Source organism: Neoarius graeffei, chromosome 2 (assembly GCF_027579695.1).
Source record: "Neoarius graeffei isolate fNeoGra1 chromosome 2, fNeoGra1.pri, whole genome shotgun sequence".
In the NCBI taxonomy this organism is placed as follows: Eukaryota; Metazoa; Chordata; class Actinopteri; order Siluriformes; family Ariidae; genus Neoarius; species Neoarius graeffei.
The window spans coordinates 88,942,358-88,962,762 of record NC_083570.1 but is presented as its reverse complement, the minus strand read 5'-3'; the positions used below and the strand labels follow the sequence as shown (position 1 = coordinate 88,962,762).

The following is a 20,405-nucleotide window of genomic DNA, read 5'->3' as shown; positions in this document are numbered from 1 at the left end:
ACTGTGCACAATGGTTATGAACTAGTGTATTCTGGCAGTGAAAAAGATACTAGACATGGAGTAGCACTCTTCCTGGATCCAGAATTCTCAAAATACATAGAGAAAGTGGAATATGTGAGTAACAGAATTATTGCAGTAACACTGAAAATAGATTCATAAAACATCACTTGTCCAGGCATATGCGCCACAACAAGGCAGACCACAGGAAGAAAAAGTACACTTCTTTGAGCAACTTGAAGACACTTTTGATAGTTTGCCAAATGAAAGTAACATTATTGTCATGGGAGACCTGAATTGCCATGTTTGCAGCGATGCAGAGGAGTGATTGGCAAGTTTGGAGTGAGAGAGAGAAATGAGGAAGGGGAGATGCTCATTGACTTTTGTCTCAGACATAACCTTGCCATGATGAACACATACTTTGATCATCAAGAAAGCCACCAAGATACATGGTACAGATATAACTCTCATACTAATCAATATGATCAGAAGTCACAAATAGACTTCATACTTACAAATAAGAAATCTATTATCAGAGATGTGAAAGCTTTCCCCTCTGTATCACTTGACTCAGATCACAGACTGATGAGAGGAAAAATGAAAATACATCTACCAAAACCAGAAAAGAAAGTAGTGAGGAAAAGAGTCAAAACTGAAAACCTAGCAAGTGTTAAAGAAAACCTCAAAGAAAGACTGCAAAATGAGAAAAATAACATTAATGGAGAAGATGTGGACGATCACTGGAACTCCCTAAAAACCTGCCTGCAAGACATCCAGCAGAAAATAGTAGGAATGACTGTTGTGGGTAACCCTAAAAAGAAAAGAACTGGTTGGTGGACAGAAGAAGTCAAAGCCGAAGTAGTTGAGAAAAACAAATGCTTTAAACAATGGCTGAAAGAATGAACACCGAAAGCAGGGCGGTGTACATACAACAGAGAAACAGTGTTAATCGCACTAAGAGAAAAGCCCAAAAAGAAATGTGGGAAAACATAGGAAAAGACTTACAGAAAGACAGCAAAGGAACCAAAAAACTGTTATACAGTATGTCAAAAGCCTATAGAAATAGGAGTAATGACAAGCCTAAGAATTCCACCATAAAGAGTAGAGAGGGTGATCTGATAACAGGACAAAGCAACATCACAAACAGATGGAATGAATACTTCCAAGACTTGCTGAACATTGATGTAGAAGAGGCACAGGCACAGATAGTACTCAGAAGAAACAACTGCCATGATGGAAGAACTGGATGATCCCATAACAATAGAGGAAGTAGAATCAGCTCTAAAACTTACAAAGAACAACAAAGCCCCAGGGCCTGATGACATTCCTATTGAAACGGTAAAGGCAGGAGGATAAACTATGAAATACATGTTACTAGACATCTTTAACCATGCATGGAAATCAGGAACAGTGCCAGCAGAATGGAACTGGCCTGTAATTTGTCCCATCTTTAAGAACAAAGGAGACCCCCTTGAGTGCAAAAACTACAGGGGTATATCCCTCATGAGCCACATTGGCAAACTATATGAAAGAATTCTCGAAAGAAGACTGAGACAAAAAGCAGAGAGCCTGCTCAGTGAAAGCCAGCGTGGTTTTAGACCTGGCAGGGGACCAGTAGATCAGATAGCAGCACTGAGAATTTTCCTAGAGAAGAGCTGGGAATACTCCATTGAACAGCACATATGTTTCCTTGACTTGGAAAAAGCGTTCAATCGCATACCGAGAGGAAAAATGTGGAAAGTGATAGGAGAAACCGGCATTAGTAATAGACTCCTTAAAGCTATAAGAAGCACATATGAGAACCAGCGCAGTACTGTACTGGGAGGCACTACTTACTTTGAAACCAACACCAGTGTATGCCAAGGAAGTGTTCTCTCTCCACTTCTGTTCATTATCTACTTTAACCATACTATACAAAATATAGAAAGGAAAGACTTCGAAATCGAACGTTTTGGGTATGCAGATGACATTGCACAAACCAGAAACAGCACACGAAAGCTACAAAGAGTTATGACCCAGTGGGACCAAGAGCTGACTACAGCAGGATTAAAACTCAGCTACAAGAAGACGGAATATATGAGAGTGGGTCGAAAGCAATGTGGAGGCAGCATTTCCATAAATAACCACATCCTCAAAAAACGACTAGTTTTAACTACCTAGGTAGTAAAATGACTTTGGATAACTTGACCGAGGAAGAAATTAACAACAGGATCACAAAATTCACTAAAAATTTGTGTGCCCTGTATCCTCTCCTGAAGAAGAGTATACCCAAAGACATGAAAATTTGTATATACACAACCATTTTAAGACCATTCCTTCTGTATGGGAGCGAAGTTTGGACTCTAACTAAAAAACTGAAAAGTAGGGTACAAGCCACTGAGATGAGAGTGCTGCGACTCATCTTTGGGGTTACCAGAGAAGACAGAATCAGAAACGAAGTCATCCGCCAAACACTGTCTGTTGAGTCCATACTGGCATTAGTTGAAAGAAATCAACTGAGGTGGTTTGGACACCTGCACAGGATGCCAGAGGACAGAGATGTAAAGAGAATCTTTAACTGGACACCCAAAAAGAAAAGGCCAGCAGGTAGACCAAGAAAAAGGTGGCTGGATCAGATCACTGAGATAACCAGAAGATAAGAACCAGACTTCCAAGCAGTCAAGAAGATGGCTGAGGATAGAACAGTATGGAGAGCATTCATAAAGAGGCTGACAACTTACAGGCCGTTGGCCTAAAGGCATCAGGGTGAGAGGAGAATATTTTATAGAGGACATTCAATGTTTGTTTATTTGTTGCCACGGATACTTTTTGTTCAAACTTTGCTTTCGTAAATACCTAGTTTTCCGGTAAAGTAGTGATACTCTGTTTTACTATATAACTACAATTTAGTCACAGTTATGCTACAATATTTATACAATAAGGATTTACACAGTATAAGCTGATGGAACTGTAAATATTTTCTCAGAAGACCACACGGACTGCAGTATAAATTTGAAAATGCATTTACAGTACTATACTGGTATGGACAACAGTATTTTCTTGCAGCAGTGACAGAAATTCGTTACACTCTAAAAAATAATGGGGCCAGTACCGGTTCTTCAGGGCGATGCCATAGAAGAACCTTTTTCAGGGCTTCAAAGAACCGTTCATGCAACAGTTCTTTAAAGAACCATTTAAACCATTTGTTTGAGCAGTGAAGACAGATTTGTGTAAACATAGCCTATGTGCATTGACCAGCAAATGGTAAGAGAATGCCAGGCTCTGAAGAACCATTTCCAATGTGAAGAACCTTTCGCATAATGTAATGGTTCATCACAGAGTTTTGACTCTCCATGGAACCATCCAGAGATTTGAAGAACCACTGAAGCACCTTTATTTTTTAGAGTGTACAGTGCATTATATTTCAGTCTATAACGGTTGCTGATGATGACTGAAAGTACTTGGTATATCCTGAGACTGAGGGAAGAACTTCCTGTTATTAGTATAGTACATTCTAGATTTAGCAGTCCTTCACTTGTACTGGCAGTGCTGATGATTTAATAAATTGGTATCGACAGTATTCGTGATAACATGGAAAATCTTAGAGTGTTAATATTGTATTACACATTTCTGAGGAGGTTCACTTACTTTCTTTACAGCCATATGTTCTGCCTTTGCACTCTGAGTGCCGCTGTTGATCTAGATTAGTTTTATCGTGACGTCAGTCTGTAAGCCACACCTGTGACTCTGTGTATGTCAGACTTGCTTTTTTTGTATGCAGAAGATCAGTACAGAGCAGATGGAGACAGTTATAAGTCAAAATCTAAAAGCATATAGAATCTAGGAATATCCACAAGAAAATATTTTGGATTTTGTACATTGACTAACATCTTCCCTTTTTCTGGATTTTCATCATGGCTTTTCAGCCACTTTTCATGACATCTAGTCATTGTGGCTCTGGGATGAACGCGTTTTTGTTCATTTTGTCTTGCTCTTTTGTTACTGGACAAATTCGTTACTCTATTCCGGAGGAAACGAAGAAAGGCTCTCTGATTGGTAACGTAGCACAAGATCTAGGACTGGATTTAAAAAGGCTGCAAACGGGACGAGCCCGCATCGCGACCGGAGAAAGCATGCAGTATTCAGAGCTAAAACCAGACAAAGGAACTCTAGTCGTGAAGGAGAGAATAGACAGAGAAGAGCTTTGTGGCGACATCACACCCTGCAGCTTCAGTTTCGAGATAATTCTCGACAATCCGATTGAACTGCATCGTGTTACTGTCGAGGTCATTGATGTGAATGACCACCCGCCGACATTTCAGAAGGAGCATTTAAAATTTGAAATCAGTGAATCTGCCCTTATAGGATCGCGCTTTGTTCTGGAGAGTGCAGATGATCCTGATGTAGAACAGAATACTCTACAGAGTTATTTTCTCACCCCAAATGATTATTTTGTTTTAAAGGAACATACCAATCCGGATGGCAGTAAATACGCAGAAATGGTGATGCAGAAAGCTTTGGACCGAGAAGAGCAGCCAAAACTCTCTTTAAAGCTGGTTGCTGTTGATGGTGGAAACCCACAGAGGTCTGGCACTGTTAATATAGATGTTACAGTATTAGATGTAAATGACAACGCCCCCGTTTTTAATCAGACAGTGTACAGAGCTTCAGTGGTCGAGAACGCCTCAAAGGGGACATATATAACAAAAGTTAATGCAACCGACGCTGACAGCGGGTCAAATGGCGAGATTATGTTTTATTTTTCTAAACTTAAAGGAAATGTTGCAGACGTTTTCAATATTGATGAAGACTCAGGAATAGTTTCCGTTCTAGGCCAGGTGGACTATGAAAAAGACAAAAAATATGAAATTAGAGTCGAGGCCAAAGATCAAGGAGGGTTAACTGACTCCTGTAAGATAATAATCGAGGTAATGGATGTCAATGACAATGCACCAATAATTACTATCATGTCATTCAGCAGTTTTGTATCAGAGGATGCTCCTCCCGGAACTACTGTAGCAGTTATCAAAATTAAAGACTACGATTCAGATGTTAACGGACTAGTGAAGTGTGTAGTAAATAAAGGGATGCCTTTTGAAATACGTTCTTCAATAACAGACTATTATAATTTAATCAGTGATGCCTATTTTGATCGTGAAACTATCCCAGAATATAACATTACCCTAACAGCCACCGATTCTGGCTCGCCTCCTCTCTCAGGCTCTGCCACTTTACGTCTCATCATCTCTGATGTTAATGATAATGCCCCGTCGTTTGATATGCAAACATACTCCGTTTATGTTCCTGAGAATAACTCTCCTGGGTTGTCTCTTTATACTGTAAGTGCGAGAGACTCAGATTGGCATCAGAACGCTAGAGTTTCCTATTTTCTAGTCGAGCAAGAAATCGGTGGAACGTCGGTATCCTCTTTAGTATCCATTAACGCGGAAACCGGGGTATTACACGCACTGCACTCATTCGATTATGAACAAGTGAAACGCCTCACGTTCTACATTACAGCTCAAGATGGCGGTTCCCCTCCTTTAACTAGCAATGCCACGATTCATGTTCTAATCCAAGACCAGAATGACAACGCGCCTCAGATTCTGTATCCGGTCCAAACTGGTGGCTCTGTGGTGGCTGAAATGGTGCCTCGTTCAGCAGATGTGGGCTATCTTGTCACTAAAGTGGTGGCTGTGGATGTGGACTCTGGACAGAATGCCTGGCTCTCATATAAACTGCACAAGGCGACAGACAGGGCGCTGTTTGAAGTAGGCTTACAGAATGGAGAAATAAGAACCGTGCGCCAAGTCACTGATAAAGATGCTGTGAAACAGAAACTCACTGTTGTAGTGGAGGACAACGGACAGCCCTCTCGTTCAGCTACAGTCAATGTGAACGTGGCAGTGGCGGACACTTTCCCTGAAGTGCTCTCCGAGTTCACTGACTTTACGCACAAGGAATACAACGACAACCTGACATTTTATCTAGTGCTGGCCTTGGCTGTGGTTTCATTTCTCTTTATCGTCTCCATCATAACTATACTGTCAGTGAAATGCTACAGATGGAGGCGTGAGCGGATGTTTTATAAATCCGGTGCCAATCTGCCAGTTATTCCGTATTATCCACCCCTTTACGCAGACGTAGGAGGAACAGGAACTTTACAGCACATGTACAATTATGAAGGTTACAGAACCACTGACTCTAGAAAGAGTGATGTGAAATACGCCAGACCTCCTACTGAGAGCATCATTAGTCTGGACGCCAGTGGGACACAGACACTGACCCGTGCGAAGAGGGAAAATCTGACGAGTGATTCTGAGCATCAGGTGAGATTTTTTTTTCCCAAGAGTTCGATGAAATTTGAAATAACTGAGTTTACTTATCCAGTGTAATATGTGATCAGAAGACATGGTGAAATGTGAATTTAATGAAAGCATTCCGTTTGTCTTTTATTCATCCTCGGATGCATTTTACAGTGTCGTGATAGTGATTTTGTGATTTTTGTCGGCACAGGAAGCATAACATGTTGCAATGACACAGCTTTACGCACTTGGATTATTCATTCATTCATTCGTTTGTTTGTTTGTATTCTTTCTAGCGTTTTATTTTATTGGTTAAAATGCTGCATTTGTATGTTTAATTCATTTGTGTAGTTCAGTATATTGTACAGAGAGTGCCGCTGTTGGTCAGTGGGATGCCGTGTGAGACCAGATTCTTACTAGTGTAAAGAGACGTGAGCAGATCTCATCGACTAGTCGGAGAAGAAAGACACGAAATTGGATAAAGCATTTTGGGGGCCTTGTTGTTGTTTGTTTGTTTGTTTGTTTGTTTGTTTGTTTGTTTGTTTGTTTGTTTTTTAATTTGTGCGTTTGTGAGTTCTGCTGCAGCTCTGGACATATAGGAACACTCTGTCTGAACATTGGACTATATTGATGGATTTACCTTACCTTTTAATATATGTCATATCTCCAAGGAAAATGTCGGACAGAACAATGGCGCAGCGAGTATTGCTGTTTATTTCGCTCCTCTCTCTCAGTGCAGTGCACGGACAGGTCAGTTATTCAATTCCTGAAGAAATGCCGAGAGGCTCTTTAGTCGGTAACATTGCTCAAGATTTGGGTTTGGAGTTGAAGAGACTGAAATCAGGTAAAGCTCGAATTTATACCGGAGATAACGCTGGATTCATCGAGCTGAATAAAGAAAGGGGAGTGTTGCTTATCAAAGAGAGAATCGACCGGGAGGCTTTGTGCGGACAGACAACGCCTTGTGCTCTGCATTTCCAAATCATTTTAGACAATCCGATCGAGTTTTTTAGTGTTACGGTAGAAGTTAACGATATAAATGATAATCCTCCACTTTTCAGTCAGAATGAAATCAAATTTGAAATAAGTGAGGCATCACTTACTGGAGCAAAGTTTGTTTTAGAGAAGGCCGTTGATAATGATGTTGGCATCAATGGGCTTCAAATGTATACCTTAAAGCCAACAGACAATTTCGTCCATAAAATGCATAGCCTGGGTGGGAGCACGAATGTTGAGATGGTGCTTGAAAAGCCACTGGATCGAGAGAAACAAGATCATATTTCACTAGTGTTATCTGCTATGGACGGAGGCGAGCCACAAATGTCTGGTACAGTCCAAATACAAATTAGTGTATTAGACGCGAATGATAACGCACCAGTTTGCGTCCAGTCCGTGTATAAAACGAGTATCAGAGAACATGCTCCAAAGGGAACAATTTTGACTACAGTAAGTGCAGTCGATGCCGATGAAGGACAAAATGCATTAATCAGGTATAATTTGTCAAACAGCCTGGGCGCTGCAAATATTTTTGAAATAAACCACACTGATGGACTGATGAAAGTAATCGGTGACACGGATTTTGAGAAAATAAAGTCGTATGAGATTGATGTGGTGGCAAGAGATCAAGGTGGACATTTTGATACATGCAAAGTAATTGTAGAAATGATTGACGTAAATGATAATGAACCTTTGATAAATATTATGTCAAAATCTGGTGAAATTGATGAAAACTCAAAAATAGGGACGGTCACTGCAATAATTAATGTTCAGGACGTGGATTTTAATGAAAATGGAAGAGTACAGTGCACAATCAATCAAAATGTTCCTTTTGTACTTAAATTTACATCGAATAATGTCTTCAGTTTGGTAACAGATAGTGATTTAGACAGAGAGACAGAGTCTGGGTATAAAATTATTGTAATGTGCGCTGATGAAGGAACTCCGTCGCTCTCGAGCAGCGTCACTCTCTCTTTACAGATATCGGATATCAATGACAACGCGCCTCTCTTTGAGAAGAGCTCTTATGAGGCCTCTATTACAGAAAATAACACACCAGGTCTCTCCATATTCACAGTCAAAGCCAGAGATGCAGACTCGAAACAGAATGCTCGTGTTTCTTACATGCTGGAGGAGTCTTCGGTTAACGGAGTGTCTGTTTCCTCTTACGTGTCCGTCAGTGCTGATAGTGGCGTTATTCACGCAGTGCGCTCTTTTGATTTCGAGCAAATTAAACATTTTAATTTTCGTGTCAAAGCGCAGGACGGAGGCAACCCGCCTCTCAGTAGCAACGCGAGTGTGAAGATTATTATTCAGGACCAGAATGACAACGCGCCTCAGATTCTGTATCCGGTCCAAACTGGCGGCTCTGTGGTGGCTGAAATGGTGCCTCGTTCAGCAGATGTGGGCTATCTTGTCACTAAAGTGGTGGCTGTGGATGTGGACTCTGGACAGAATGCCTGGCTCTCATATAAACTGCACAAGGCGACAGACAGGGCGCTGTTTGAAGTGGGTTTACAGAATGGAGAAATAAGAACCGTGCGCCAAGTCACTGATAAAGATGCTGTGAAACAGAAACTCACTGTTGTAGTGGAGGACAACGGACAGCCCTCTCGTTCAGCTACAGTCAATGTGAACGTGGCGGTGGCGGACACTTTCCCTGAAGTGCTCTCCGAGTTCACTGACTTTACGCACGACAAGGAATACAACGACAACCTGACATTTTATCTAGTGCTGGCCTTGGCTGTGGTTTCATTCCTCTTTATCGTCTCCATCATAACTATACTGTCAGTGAAATGCTACAGATGGAGGCGTGAGCGGATGTTTTATAAATCCGGTGCCAATCTGCCAGTTATTCCGTATTATCCACCCCTTTACGCAGACGTCGGAGGAACAGGAACTTTACAGCACATGTACAATTATGAAGGTTACAGAACCACTGACTCTAGGAAGAGCGATCTGAAATACGCCAGACCTCCTACTGAGAGCATTATTAGTCTGGACTCCAGCGGAACACAGACACTTACGCATGCGCAGAGGGAGAATCTAACCAGTGAGAAGCCTGATGAGGTGAGCTTCATTTGTCAATCTTCATTTTCCTTTTTATATTATTTTGCTCATTGAGTGCTTATGATTTATGTTGGTTTATCATTTTGACAGGAATCAGCGTTTGTCATTCAGCATATTTTGTAAAAAAAAAATCGCAATCGTCGTAGTCAGCATATTTTATCAAGAAGTTAAAAGGGAGTTTATGGCTCCCTTGGATGTAAGGGAGTTTGTGTGTAGCTGACCACGGTGCTGAAATAAAGATTTTTCATGCCAGAAAAAACATACTACTATTTCTTGTCTTTGTATAACTTCTCTTGATAGTTTTTACTATTAATGGAGTATTTAAATCAGTGTTATTTTCAGTTTTATTTTATTATAATTTTTTTCGTATATTGAATAGTGTATTTTTTTGCAGGAAAATAAAATAAAGCAGATGTTCCACTGTTAGATTGTCCTGCTATTTAGTCAGCAGATTTCAAGTCTTTCAAGTTTGTTTCGCTTCCTGTCTTGGTGACTGTGGCGAGTCTATCTATCTATCTATCTATCTATCTATCTATCTATCTATCTATCTATCTATCTATCTATCTATCTATCTATCTATCTATCTATCTATCTATCTAATGGAACTACATTGTCTAGTCTACTCACACTTCTCAGTCTTTACATGGGAAATGCATTCATCTTTGTAATGTGTGTGATAAACTTTTTTTTTTTTTGGACTAAAACAGTCGCTGACCACAATTACCACAAAGCTTATGCACCCAAAAGCTTGCCTTTTATTGAATGAAACCATTTGCATTACAGATGCAATGAACTTCTTTTACAACTCTCGTCGTTCTAGCTACTGGTAGCTTGTTTATAAATTATTTTATTCATTGTGCTCATGTTTGAAACTCTGGAATGCACTTCCCAAAAACCTCAGGGAAATTTCTTTCATCACACAATATAAGACTCATCTTAAATCTCAACATTTCCTCTTTATTTTATCACTCTGTGTCTATCTTGCTCTGTTGTTGTGTAGTGTTTGATCTGTGTTTTTCTCCCCCTACTCAGTAAAGTGTCCTTGTGTTTGTGAAAGGCGCTATATAAATGTAACTTAGTAGTAGTAGTAGTAGTAGTAGTATGTTTTTGTATGTATATTTATATTTTTATAGCCTATATTATGACAATTGCAAATGTTTGATTATCATTGCTGATTTATCTATAAACGGATGCCTATTACTTGTTTTGTTTGTTTGTGTAACGTGTCGTGTAATGCATCATAATGAACTCCAAGTGCCGCTGTTAGTCAGTGTGTTCCCTACAGCCTGCAAAAATACTAGCAGTGCCTTCCCAGCCATCATAGAGGAGAGTCCAGTGGGTAGATTTCACTCAGAGGAGGCGGGAGCAGTCGTGGAAAAATCTGATTTTTGAATATTTAATTTAATCAAAATAGGCATTCTCTATTTTACAAGCCAGTGTGGATATTTTCAGCTGAAATTTTACTTTGGACTTTCACCTTGTTGGATTTACTATTCCCTGAATCTATTTACATTTCGCCGAGGAAAATGCCGGACAGAACAATGGCGCTACAAATCCTGCTATTTATTTGGATCCTCATTCTCAGTGCAGTGTACGGACAGGTCGGTTACTCCATTCCTGAGGAAATGCCGAAAGGTTCTTTAGTTGGTAACATTGCTCAGGACTTGGGTTTAGATGGACAAAGACTGAAATCAGGTAAAGCTCGTATTTATACCGGAGACAAAGCTGAATACATCGAGCTGAATAAAGAAAGGGGAGTGTTGCTTGTGAAAGAGCGGATAGACCGAGAGTCACTGTGCGGACAGACAACGCCTTGTGCTCTGCATTTCCAAATAACATTGGAAAATCCCATGGAGCTGTTTAGTGTCACAGTTGAAATCACAGATATAAATGATAATGCTCCCAGTTTTAAAAACAACGAGAAACGATTTGAAATAAGTGAGTCTGCAATTGTTGGGTCGAGATTTGTTCTAGAGAAAGCGATAGACGCAGATATTGGTACTAACAGCCTGCAGAGATACACTTTAACACCAACGAACAATTTTAATTTAAAACTGGAGAGTCAAACTGATGGAAGTAGAAAGGTTGAAATGGTTTTACAAAAACCTTTAGACCGGGAAAAGCAGGAAAATATATCTTTGCTGCTGACAGCCATAGATGGCGGCGAACCGCAGATGTCAGGAACATTTCACATCTATATTTCTGTCCTTGATGTGAATGACAATGCACCCGTTTTTACAAAACCAATGTATAAAGCAGTATTAATAGAGAACACTGCAAAAGAGTCGTTAGTAACCAGGGTTAGTGCGTCCGATGAAGACAAAGGATTAAATGGACACGTTAATTATGTCATCTCTAATACTGATGCTGTATCGGAATTATTCCAAATAAATGAAAAAGGTGAAGTAATTTTGCTTGGTGAGGCTGACTATGAAAAAGCAACGAATTATCAAATTGACATTGAGGCCGTAGATAATGGAGGGTTGTCGGATTCGAGCAAAATACTTGTAGATGTGATTGATATCAACGACAACCCTCCAATTATTAATATAATATCGAGATCTAATTCAGTGAATGAAAACTCTTCTCCAAATACTGTTGTAGCGATGATAAGCGTCAACGATCGAGACGCGGGGGAAAATGGACAAGCAATGTGCAGCATTAGTGAAAATCTCCCCTATGCAATCAAATCAACCGGCTCAGGGTTTTACAGTGTTGTTACCGATAATGATTTAGACCGAGAGATAGAGTCTGAGTATAATATCACTGTAATGTGCGCTGATGAAGGATCTCCGTCACTTTCGAGTAGCATCACTCTCTTTTTAGAGATCTCAGATGTGAATGATAATGCACCTGTGTTTGACAAGAGCTCATATGAGGCCTCTATTACAGAAAATAACACACCAGGTCTCTCCATATTCACAGTCAAAGCCAGAGATGCAGACTCGAAACAGAATGCTCGTGTTTCTTACATACTGGAGGAGTCTTTAGTTAATGGAGTGTCTGTTTCCTCTTACGTGTCCGTCAGTGCTGATGGTGGCGTTATTCACGCAGTGCGCTCTTTTGATTACGAACAAATTAAACATTTTAATTTCCGTGTTAAAGCGCAGGACGGAGGCAACCCGCCTCTCAGTAGCAACGCGAGTGTGAAGATTATTATTCAGGACCAGAATGACAACGCGCCTCAGATTCTGTATCCGGTCCAAACTGGTGGCTCTGTGGTGGCTGAAATGGTGCCTCGTTCAGCAGATGTGGGCTATCTTGTCACTAAAGTGGTGGCTGTGGATGTGGACTCTGGACAGAATGCCTGGCTCTCATATAAACTGCACAAGGCGACAGACAGGGCGCTGTTTGAAGTGAGCTTACAGAATGGAGAAATCAGAACCGTGCGCCAAGTCACTGATAAAGATGCTGTGAAACAGAAACTCACTGTTGTAGTGGAGGACAACGGACAGCCCTCTCGTTCAGCTACAGTCAATGTGAACGTAGCGGTGGCGGACACTTTCCCTGAAGTGCTCTCCGAGTTCACTGACTTTACGCACGACAAGGAATACAACGACAACCTGACATTTTATCTAGTGCTGGCCTTGGCTGTGGTTTCATTTCTCTTTATCGTCTCCATCATAACTATACTGTCAGTGAAATGCTACAGATGGAGACGTGAGCGGATGTTTTATAAATCCGGTGCCAATCTGCCAGTTATTCCGTATTATCCACCCCTTTACGCAGACGTAGGAGGAACAGGAACTTTACAGCACATGTATGAAGGTTACAGAACCACTGACTCTAGAAAGAGTGATGTGAAATACGCCAGACCTCCTACTGAGAGCATCATTAGTCTGGACAGCAGCGGAGCACAGACACTTGCGCATGCGCATATGGGGAAAACTACTGCTGTCTCTGATGATCAGGTGAGGTTTAGGACTTTGTTACTTCGCTGATAGATTAGCTTTTTTAAGACTGTGACTTGTTTAGGGACAACGTTTTTGTCTAATTATATCTAAAAATGATTTCCCTCTTGTTCATATTTTACCGTAGCGTGTTGTTTAAAGTGTCCTGACTTGGGAGTTTTTATAATGTACTGTAGCTACTCTGATTTCACTTCAACAGACATGCTCATACTACTGCTTATGTACAGCAGACGTGTGTGTGTGTGTGTGTGTGTGTGTGTGTGTGTGTGTGTGTGTGTGTGTGTGTGTGTGTGTGTGTGTGTGTGTGTGTGTGTGTGTGTGTGTGTGTTAGAGCGCGCGCAAGTTAAGGTTATTTCACTCTCTTCAATAGTCAAATATATAATCTGAGGTTGTGTGTAATATTGTTTCGTTTTTAACTTGACCATCCATTGCTTTCTTTTATTTTCTTTAGTTCTCTTAAATGGTTTTGCATCGTTGTTTTAATATTTTGTTTTGTTCGTATTTCAACGTTCTCATGAACGTTAAGATTTTCTCGTAATTGATGGATCGGAAGTTTTTGTTCGATGCCGTTGGTTTCTTTGAATAAACTTGATTTTGTAATGATTGATTATTCCTCTAAGTGCCGCTGTTGGTTAGAGTGTGCTGATCTGAAACAAATAAAGACTCCCCTCCTCGAGGCGGTACCACACAGAATGAACAATTTATGGTCATTTGCCAGTGTTTGTCGAATGCGTATGAACGGACTGCCATTGTCTGCGGGAGAAATATTTTGTATCTTGTTTCCTAAGGGTCATGAAATATTGTGCTAATATTTGAGCAGGATTGCAGTAGTTCAAATATGGATGTTCTTTGTCTTCTCGGGACATGGACAAATAGATCCTTCGTCTGGATTTCAACATGGCGAGTGCAGCTTCTTGTTCTGTTTGCTTTTGTCATGGCCGTTGCGCACGGGCAGGTCCGGTATTCTATTCCCGAAGAGATGAACAAGGGATCAGTGGTGGGGAATATCGTTCAGGATCTCGGTTTGGATGTAAAGAGACTGAAATCTGGCCGAGCGCGGATCTTTACAGAGGACAGTCGTGAGTACATCGGTCTGAATGTGGATAAAGGCTCTCTGATAGTGAGAGAGAGGATAGATAGAGAGGAGCTGTGCGCTCAAGTCTCTCCATGCTCTTTACATTTTCAGATTATTCTAGATAATCCAATAGAGTTGCATCGAGTTGATGTTGAAATATTGGATATCAATGATCATGCTCCGGCTTTTGACAGAAAAGTAATGAATTTTGAAATAACGGAAACCGTACCGCCTGGAGAGCGATTTTCTTTAGACAGTGCGCATGATCCTGATGTCGGGCTGAATACACTGCAGAGATACACCCTTAATCCATCGGACAACTTCATTTTGAAAGAATTGTCTCGGAGTGATGGTATCAAATATTTTGAGATGGTTTTAAAAACACCTTTAGACAGAGAGCAACAAGAGCAACATAATTTAATTTTGACAGCATTTGATGGTGGAACTCCTCAGAAATCTGGAACAGTTAAGATAACTGTCACTGTTCTTGATGTAAACGACAATTCTCCTGTGTTCAGTCAGCCAATATACCGAGTGTCTTTATCAGAAAATTCTCCAAAGAACACTGTGGTCGTGACAGTCAGTGCTACTGACAAGGACAAAGGGTCTAATGGTGAGGTTACCTATTCATTTTCACAAAGCTCCGGACGAGAGGCCATGGATTTGTTCAGTATTGTGTCTCATACTGGAGAAATAAAAGTGAAGAGTTTCCTTGATTTTGAAAAATCCAAACAGTACGAACTGAACATCCAGGCGATGGATGAAGGTGGTCGAACTGATACCAGTAAAGTGTTTATTGAAATTACAGATGTTAATGATAATTCCCCAGTTATCAGTGTTATCTCATTTTCCAACCCGATCCCTGAAGATTCCGCCCCAGAGACTGTTGTAGCGATGTTGAATATTAAAGACTTGGACTCCGGGAAAAACGGACAGATTAAATGCTCAGTGAATTCAGATCTGCCGTTTCGCATCAAAGCGACATCCTCTAATTTCTATAGTTTAATCACTGACCGTATTTTAGACCGTGAAATGTTTTCTGAATACAATATAACGATCACAGCTACAGATGAAGGATCTCCACCTTTATCTACAAATCAAACTCTGAGGCTTAAAATATCGGATGTAAATGACAACGCCCCTGTTTTCCAGCGTCACTCATACACCGCTTATGTGATGGAAAATAATTCACCTGGAGTGTCTGTATTCGCAGTGACAGCAACTGACAGAGACTCTGGGAATAATGCGCGCATTTCCTATTTTTTGGAAGATCTTTCTGTGAACGGAGTTCCTGCTTCGTCTTATATTTCAGTGAACGCAGAGAGCGGAGAGATTCTTGCTGTTCGTGCTTTTGATTTCGAGCAAACAAAAGAGTTCAATATTCGCGTCAAAGCGCAGGACGGAGGCAACCCGCCTCTCAGTAACAACGCGAGTGTGAAGATTATTATTCAGGACCAGAATGACAATGCGCCTCAGATTCTGTATCCGGTCCAAACTGGTGGCTCTGTGGTGGCTGAAATGGTGCCTCGTTCAGCAGATGTGGGCTATCTTGTCACTAAAGTGGTGGCTGTGGATGTGGACTCTGGACAGAATGCCTGGCTCTCATATAAACTGCACAAAGCGACAGACAGGGCGCTGTTTGAAGTGGGCTTACAGAATGGAGAAATCAGAACCGTGCGCCAAGTCACTGATAAAGATGCTGTGAAACAGAAACTCACTGTTGTAGTGGAGGACAACGGACAGCCCTCTCGTTCAGCTACAGTCAATGTGAACGTGGCGGTGGCGGACACTTTCCCTGAAGTGCTCTCCGAGTTCACTGACTTTACGCACGACAAGGAATACAACGACAACCTGACATTTTATCTAGTGCTGGCCTTGGCTGTGGTTTCATTCCTCTTTATCGTCTCCATCATAACTATACTGTCAGTGAAATGCTACAGATGGAGGCGTGAGCGGATGTTTTATAAATCCGGTGCCAATCTGCCAGTTATTCCGTATTATCCACCCCTTTACGCAGACGTAGGAGGAACAGGAACTTTACAGCACATGTACAGTTATGAAGGTTACAGAACCACTGACTCTAGAAAGAGTGATGTGAAATACGCCAGACCTCCTACTGAGAGCATCATTAGTCTGGACAGCAGTGGGACACAGACTCTTACGCATGCGCATATGGGGAAACCTACTGCTGTCTCTGATGATCAGGTGAGGTTTAAGACTTTGTTACTTCGCTGATAGATTAGCTTTTTTTAAGACTATGGGTTGTTTATGGACAACATTTTTGTCTATTTATGTCTAAAATATATATATTTTCCTTGTTCATATTTTACCATAGTGTGTTGTTTAAAGTGTCCTGACTTGGGAATTTTATAATGTTCTGTAGCTACACTGTTTTCATTCCAGCAGAGATGCTCATACTACTGCTTTTGTACAGCAGACGTGTGTGTGTGTGCGCGCGCAAGTTAAGATTAGTTCACTCGTTTCAGTAGTCAAATGTGTAATGGGAGGTTGTGTGTAATATTGTTTCGTTTTTAACTTGACCATCTATTGCTTTCTTTTATTTTCTTTAGTTCTCTTGAATGGTTTTGCATCGGTGCTTTCATATTTTGTTTTGTTCGAATTTCAACGTTCTCATGAACTTTAAGATTTTCTCGTAATTGATGGATCGGAAGTTTTTGTTCGATGCCGTTGGTTTCTCTGAATAAACTTGATTTTGTAATGATTGATTATTCCTCTAAGTGCCGCTGTTGGTTAGTGTGTGCTGATCTGTAACAAATAAAGACTCCCCTCCTCGAGGCGGTACCACACAGAATGAACAATTTATGGTCATTTGCCAGTGTTTGTTGAATGTGTATGGACGGACTGCCATTGTCTGCGGGAGAAATATTTTGTATCTTGCTTCCTAAGGGTCATGAAATATTGTGCTAATATTTGAGCAGGATTGCAGTAATTCGAATATGGATGTTCTTTGTCTTCTCGGGACATGGACAAATAGATCCTTCGTCTGGATTTCAACATGGCGAGTGCAGCTTCTTGTTCTGTTTGCTTTTGTCATGGCCGTTGCGCACGGGCAGGTCCGTTATTCTATTCCCGAGGAGATGAACAAGGGATCAGTGGTGGGAAATATCGTTCAGGATCTCGGTTTGGATGTAAAGAGACTGAAAGCTGGCCGAGCGCGGATCTTTACAGAGGACAGTCGTGAGTACATCGGTCTGAATGTGGATAAAGGCTCTCTGATAGTGAGAGAGAGGATAGATAGAGAGGAGCTGTGCGCTCAAGTCTCTCCATGCTCTTTACATTTTCAGATTATTCTAGATAATCCCATGGAGTTGCATGGAATTGATCTAGAAATCTTAGATATAAACGATAACGCTCCTGCTTTTACTAAAACAGAAATTAGTTTTCAAATAAGTGAATTAGCACTTCCTGGAGCTCGTTTTTCTCTTGACAGCGCTAAAGATCCTGATGTAGGTCAAAATTCACTGCAGACTTACAAGCTTCATCCAACCGATTTTTTCAGCCTTAAAATACCTGCTCACTCTGATGGCACAAAAATGGTTGAGATGATTTTGCTGAAACCTCTAGACAGAGAAAAGCAGGTGGAACATCAGCTGCTGTTAACGGCATTTGATGGAGGCAGTCCCCAAAAAACGAGCACTTTAAAAATAAACGTTGTTGTTCTTGATGCAAATGACAATGCTCCAGTTTTCAGTGAATCTGTCTATCGAGTCTCTTTACCAGAAAACACTCCGAAAGGTTCCATTGTTTTAATAGTCAGTGCTATGGATGCGGACCAGGGAACAAATGGAGAAATAACGTACTCCTTTTCTCAAAGCAGTGACAGTATATTAGGCCTTTTCAATATTAATAGCGCAACGGGGAGTATTTCAGTGCACGGTTTATTGGATTTTGAGAGAACGAAAAAATATGATGTATACGTGGAAGCTACTGACAAGGGTGGATTAACAGACACCAGTAAGGTAGACATTGAAATTACTGATGTGAATGACAATGTCCCTGTCATAAGTGTCATTTCGTTCTCAAGCCCTATTGCAGAAAACTCTCCTACGGAGACTGTGATAGCCATGATCAACGTCAAAGATTTAGATTCAGGGAAAAACGGTCAAGTTAAATGTACATTAGGTTCAAATCTACCCTTTAAAATTAAATCGTCTTCATCAAACATCTTTCATTTAGTCAGTGGTCAGCTTTTAGATCGCGAAAAAGTATCTGCATACAATATAACGATCACAGCTACAGATGAAGGATCTCCACCTTTATCTACAAATCAAACCCTGAGGCTTAAAATATCGGATGTAAATGACAACGCCCCTGTTTTCCAGCGTCACTCATACACCGCTTATGTGATGGAAAATAATTCACCTGGAGTGTCTGTATTTGCAGTGACAGCAACTGACAGAGACTCTGGGAATAATGCGCGCATTTCCTATTTTTTGGAAGATCTTTCTGTGAACGGAGTTTCTGCTTCGTCTTATATTTCAGTGAACGCAGAGAGCGGAGAGATTCTTGCTGTTCGAGCTTTTGATTTCGAGCAAACAAAAGAGTTCAATATTCGCGTCAAAGCGCAGGACGGAGGCAACCCGCCTCTCAGTAGCAACGCGAGTGTGAAGATTATTATTCAGGACCAGAATGACAATGCGCCTCAGATTCTGTATCCGGTCCAAACTGGTGGCTCTGTGGTGGCTGAGATGGTGCCTCGTTCAGCAGATGTGGGCTATCTTGTCACTAAAGTGGTGGCTGTGGATGTGGACTCTGGACAGAATGCCTGGCTCTCATATAAACTGCACAAAGCGACAGACAGGGCGCTGTTTGAAGTGGGCTTACAGAATGGAGAAATCAGGACCGTGCGCCAAGTCACTGATAAAGATGCTGTGAAACAGAAACTCACTGTTGTAGTGGAGGACAACGGACAGCCCTCTCGTTCAGCTACAGTCAATGTGAACGTGGCGGTGGCGGACACTTTCCCTGAAGTGCTCTCCGAGTTCACTGACTTTACGCACGACAAGGAATACAACGACAACCTGACATTTTATCTAGTGCTGGCCTTGGCTGTGGTTTCATTCCTCTTTATCGTCTCCATCATAACTATACTGTCAGTGAAATGCTACAGATGGAGACGTGAGCGGATGTTTTATAAATCCGGTGCCAATCTGCCAGTTATTCCGTATTATCCACCCCTTTACGCAGACGTCGGAGGAACAGGAACTTTACAGCACATGTACAATTATGAAGGTTACAGAACCACTGACTCTAGAAAGAGTGATGTGAAATACGCCAGACCTCCTACTGAGAGCATCATTAGTCTGGACAGCAGCGGAACGCAGACACTTGCGCATGCGCAGCGGATGGATGTAATTAATGGTGATTCTCCTCAGGTGAGGAACATTCCAGTTTCATTTTTCTTTTCTGTAATAAAAGTTATTTTTAGCTGAATAATAATGGTCAAAACATGAATTTTACTATTTCCCTGTTTCAAATTCAAACCTGTATATATTTTATTAAATCTAAGGGCTTCTGTCACCCTGATCATTTTATATTTCCTACCACCATACTTTCTCTCCCCTCCCTTTTTTTAAGTGATCGCCCCTGCTTTCATTAAACTGTTTATATACAGTAATATTATTTCAGCTGTGCTTAAAGTCCTGTTTCCAGTTGCGCTGTCATACTTTACGCTGTTGCTTGTTTGAGGTAGGGATTTGTTCCACCACTTTTTGTACCGCTGAAACTCTGTTATTTTCTTTTCAAGAATTGTCATTGCAAGCACGCTGCGTGTTGTTAATGCTTCACATGCTTTTGTAGTTCTGTATACTGGACTCATAGTGCCGCTGTAGGTCAATGAGTTACAGACTGCAGGGGTTTTTTTTCCAGAACCACCCCTTTATTCAGACGCGTACACACAGAAAGAGAGATGAACAGAGTACAGCGAGATTAAAGCAAAATGAACTACCAAAATCTACATTTGATCTTCGTATTTCTTGTCAGTCAGATGATGCTTCGGGGAGGCCGCATTTAATCATACCTGGTTGGCTTATATTATATTCTTTTTCATTT

At 41.1% G+C, this 20,405-nt stretch overlaps 2 protein-coding genes across 5 annotated transcripts in view; both read left to right on the top strand.

Annotated features, from left to right (window-relative positions):
• Positions 1 to 1,230: 1,230 nt before the first annotated feature.
• LOC132870092 (protocadherin beta-11-like) lies at positions 1,231 to 6,052 on the top strand. The gene is made up of 4 exons (XM_060903645.1): positions 1,231 to 1,335; positions 1,453 to 2,079; positions 3,903 to 5,984; positions 6,041 to 6,052. Exons 1-4 carry the CDS (start codon positions 1,231 to 1,233, stop codon positions 6,050 to 6,052), a joined length of 2,826 nt encoding a protein of 941 aa, XP_060759628.1.
• Positions 6,053 to 6,887: 835 nt separating this feature from the next.
• Positions 6,888 to 20,405, top strand: part of LOC132882001 (protocadherin gamma-A10-like) — a 180,925-nt gene continuing 167,407 nt past the window's right edge. Inside the window, exon 1 of one of the 4 annotated variants that reach the window (XM_060915160.1) lies at positions 6,888 to 9,347. In XM_060915160.1, coding sequence (XP_060771143.1) covers positions 6,912 to 9,347 — 2,436 coding nt within the window. In that variant the 5' untranslated portion in view covers positions 6,888 to 6,911. Of the gene's footprint in view, positions 9,348 to 10,873; positions 13,259 to 13,993; positions 16,539 to 17,181; positions 19,730 to 20,405 lie in introns of those variants that run through there. The other 3 variants (XM_060915162.1, XM_060915148.1, XM_060915155.1) reach the window with 3 other exon arrangements.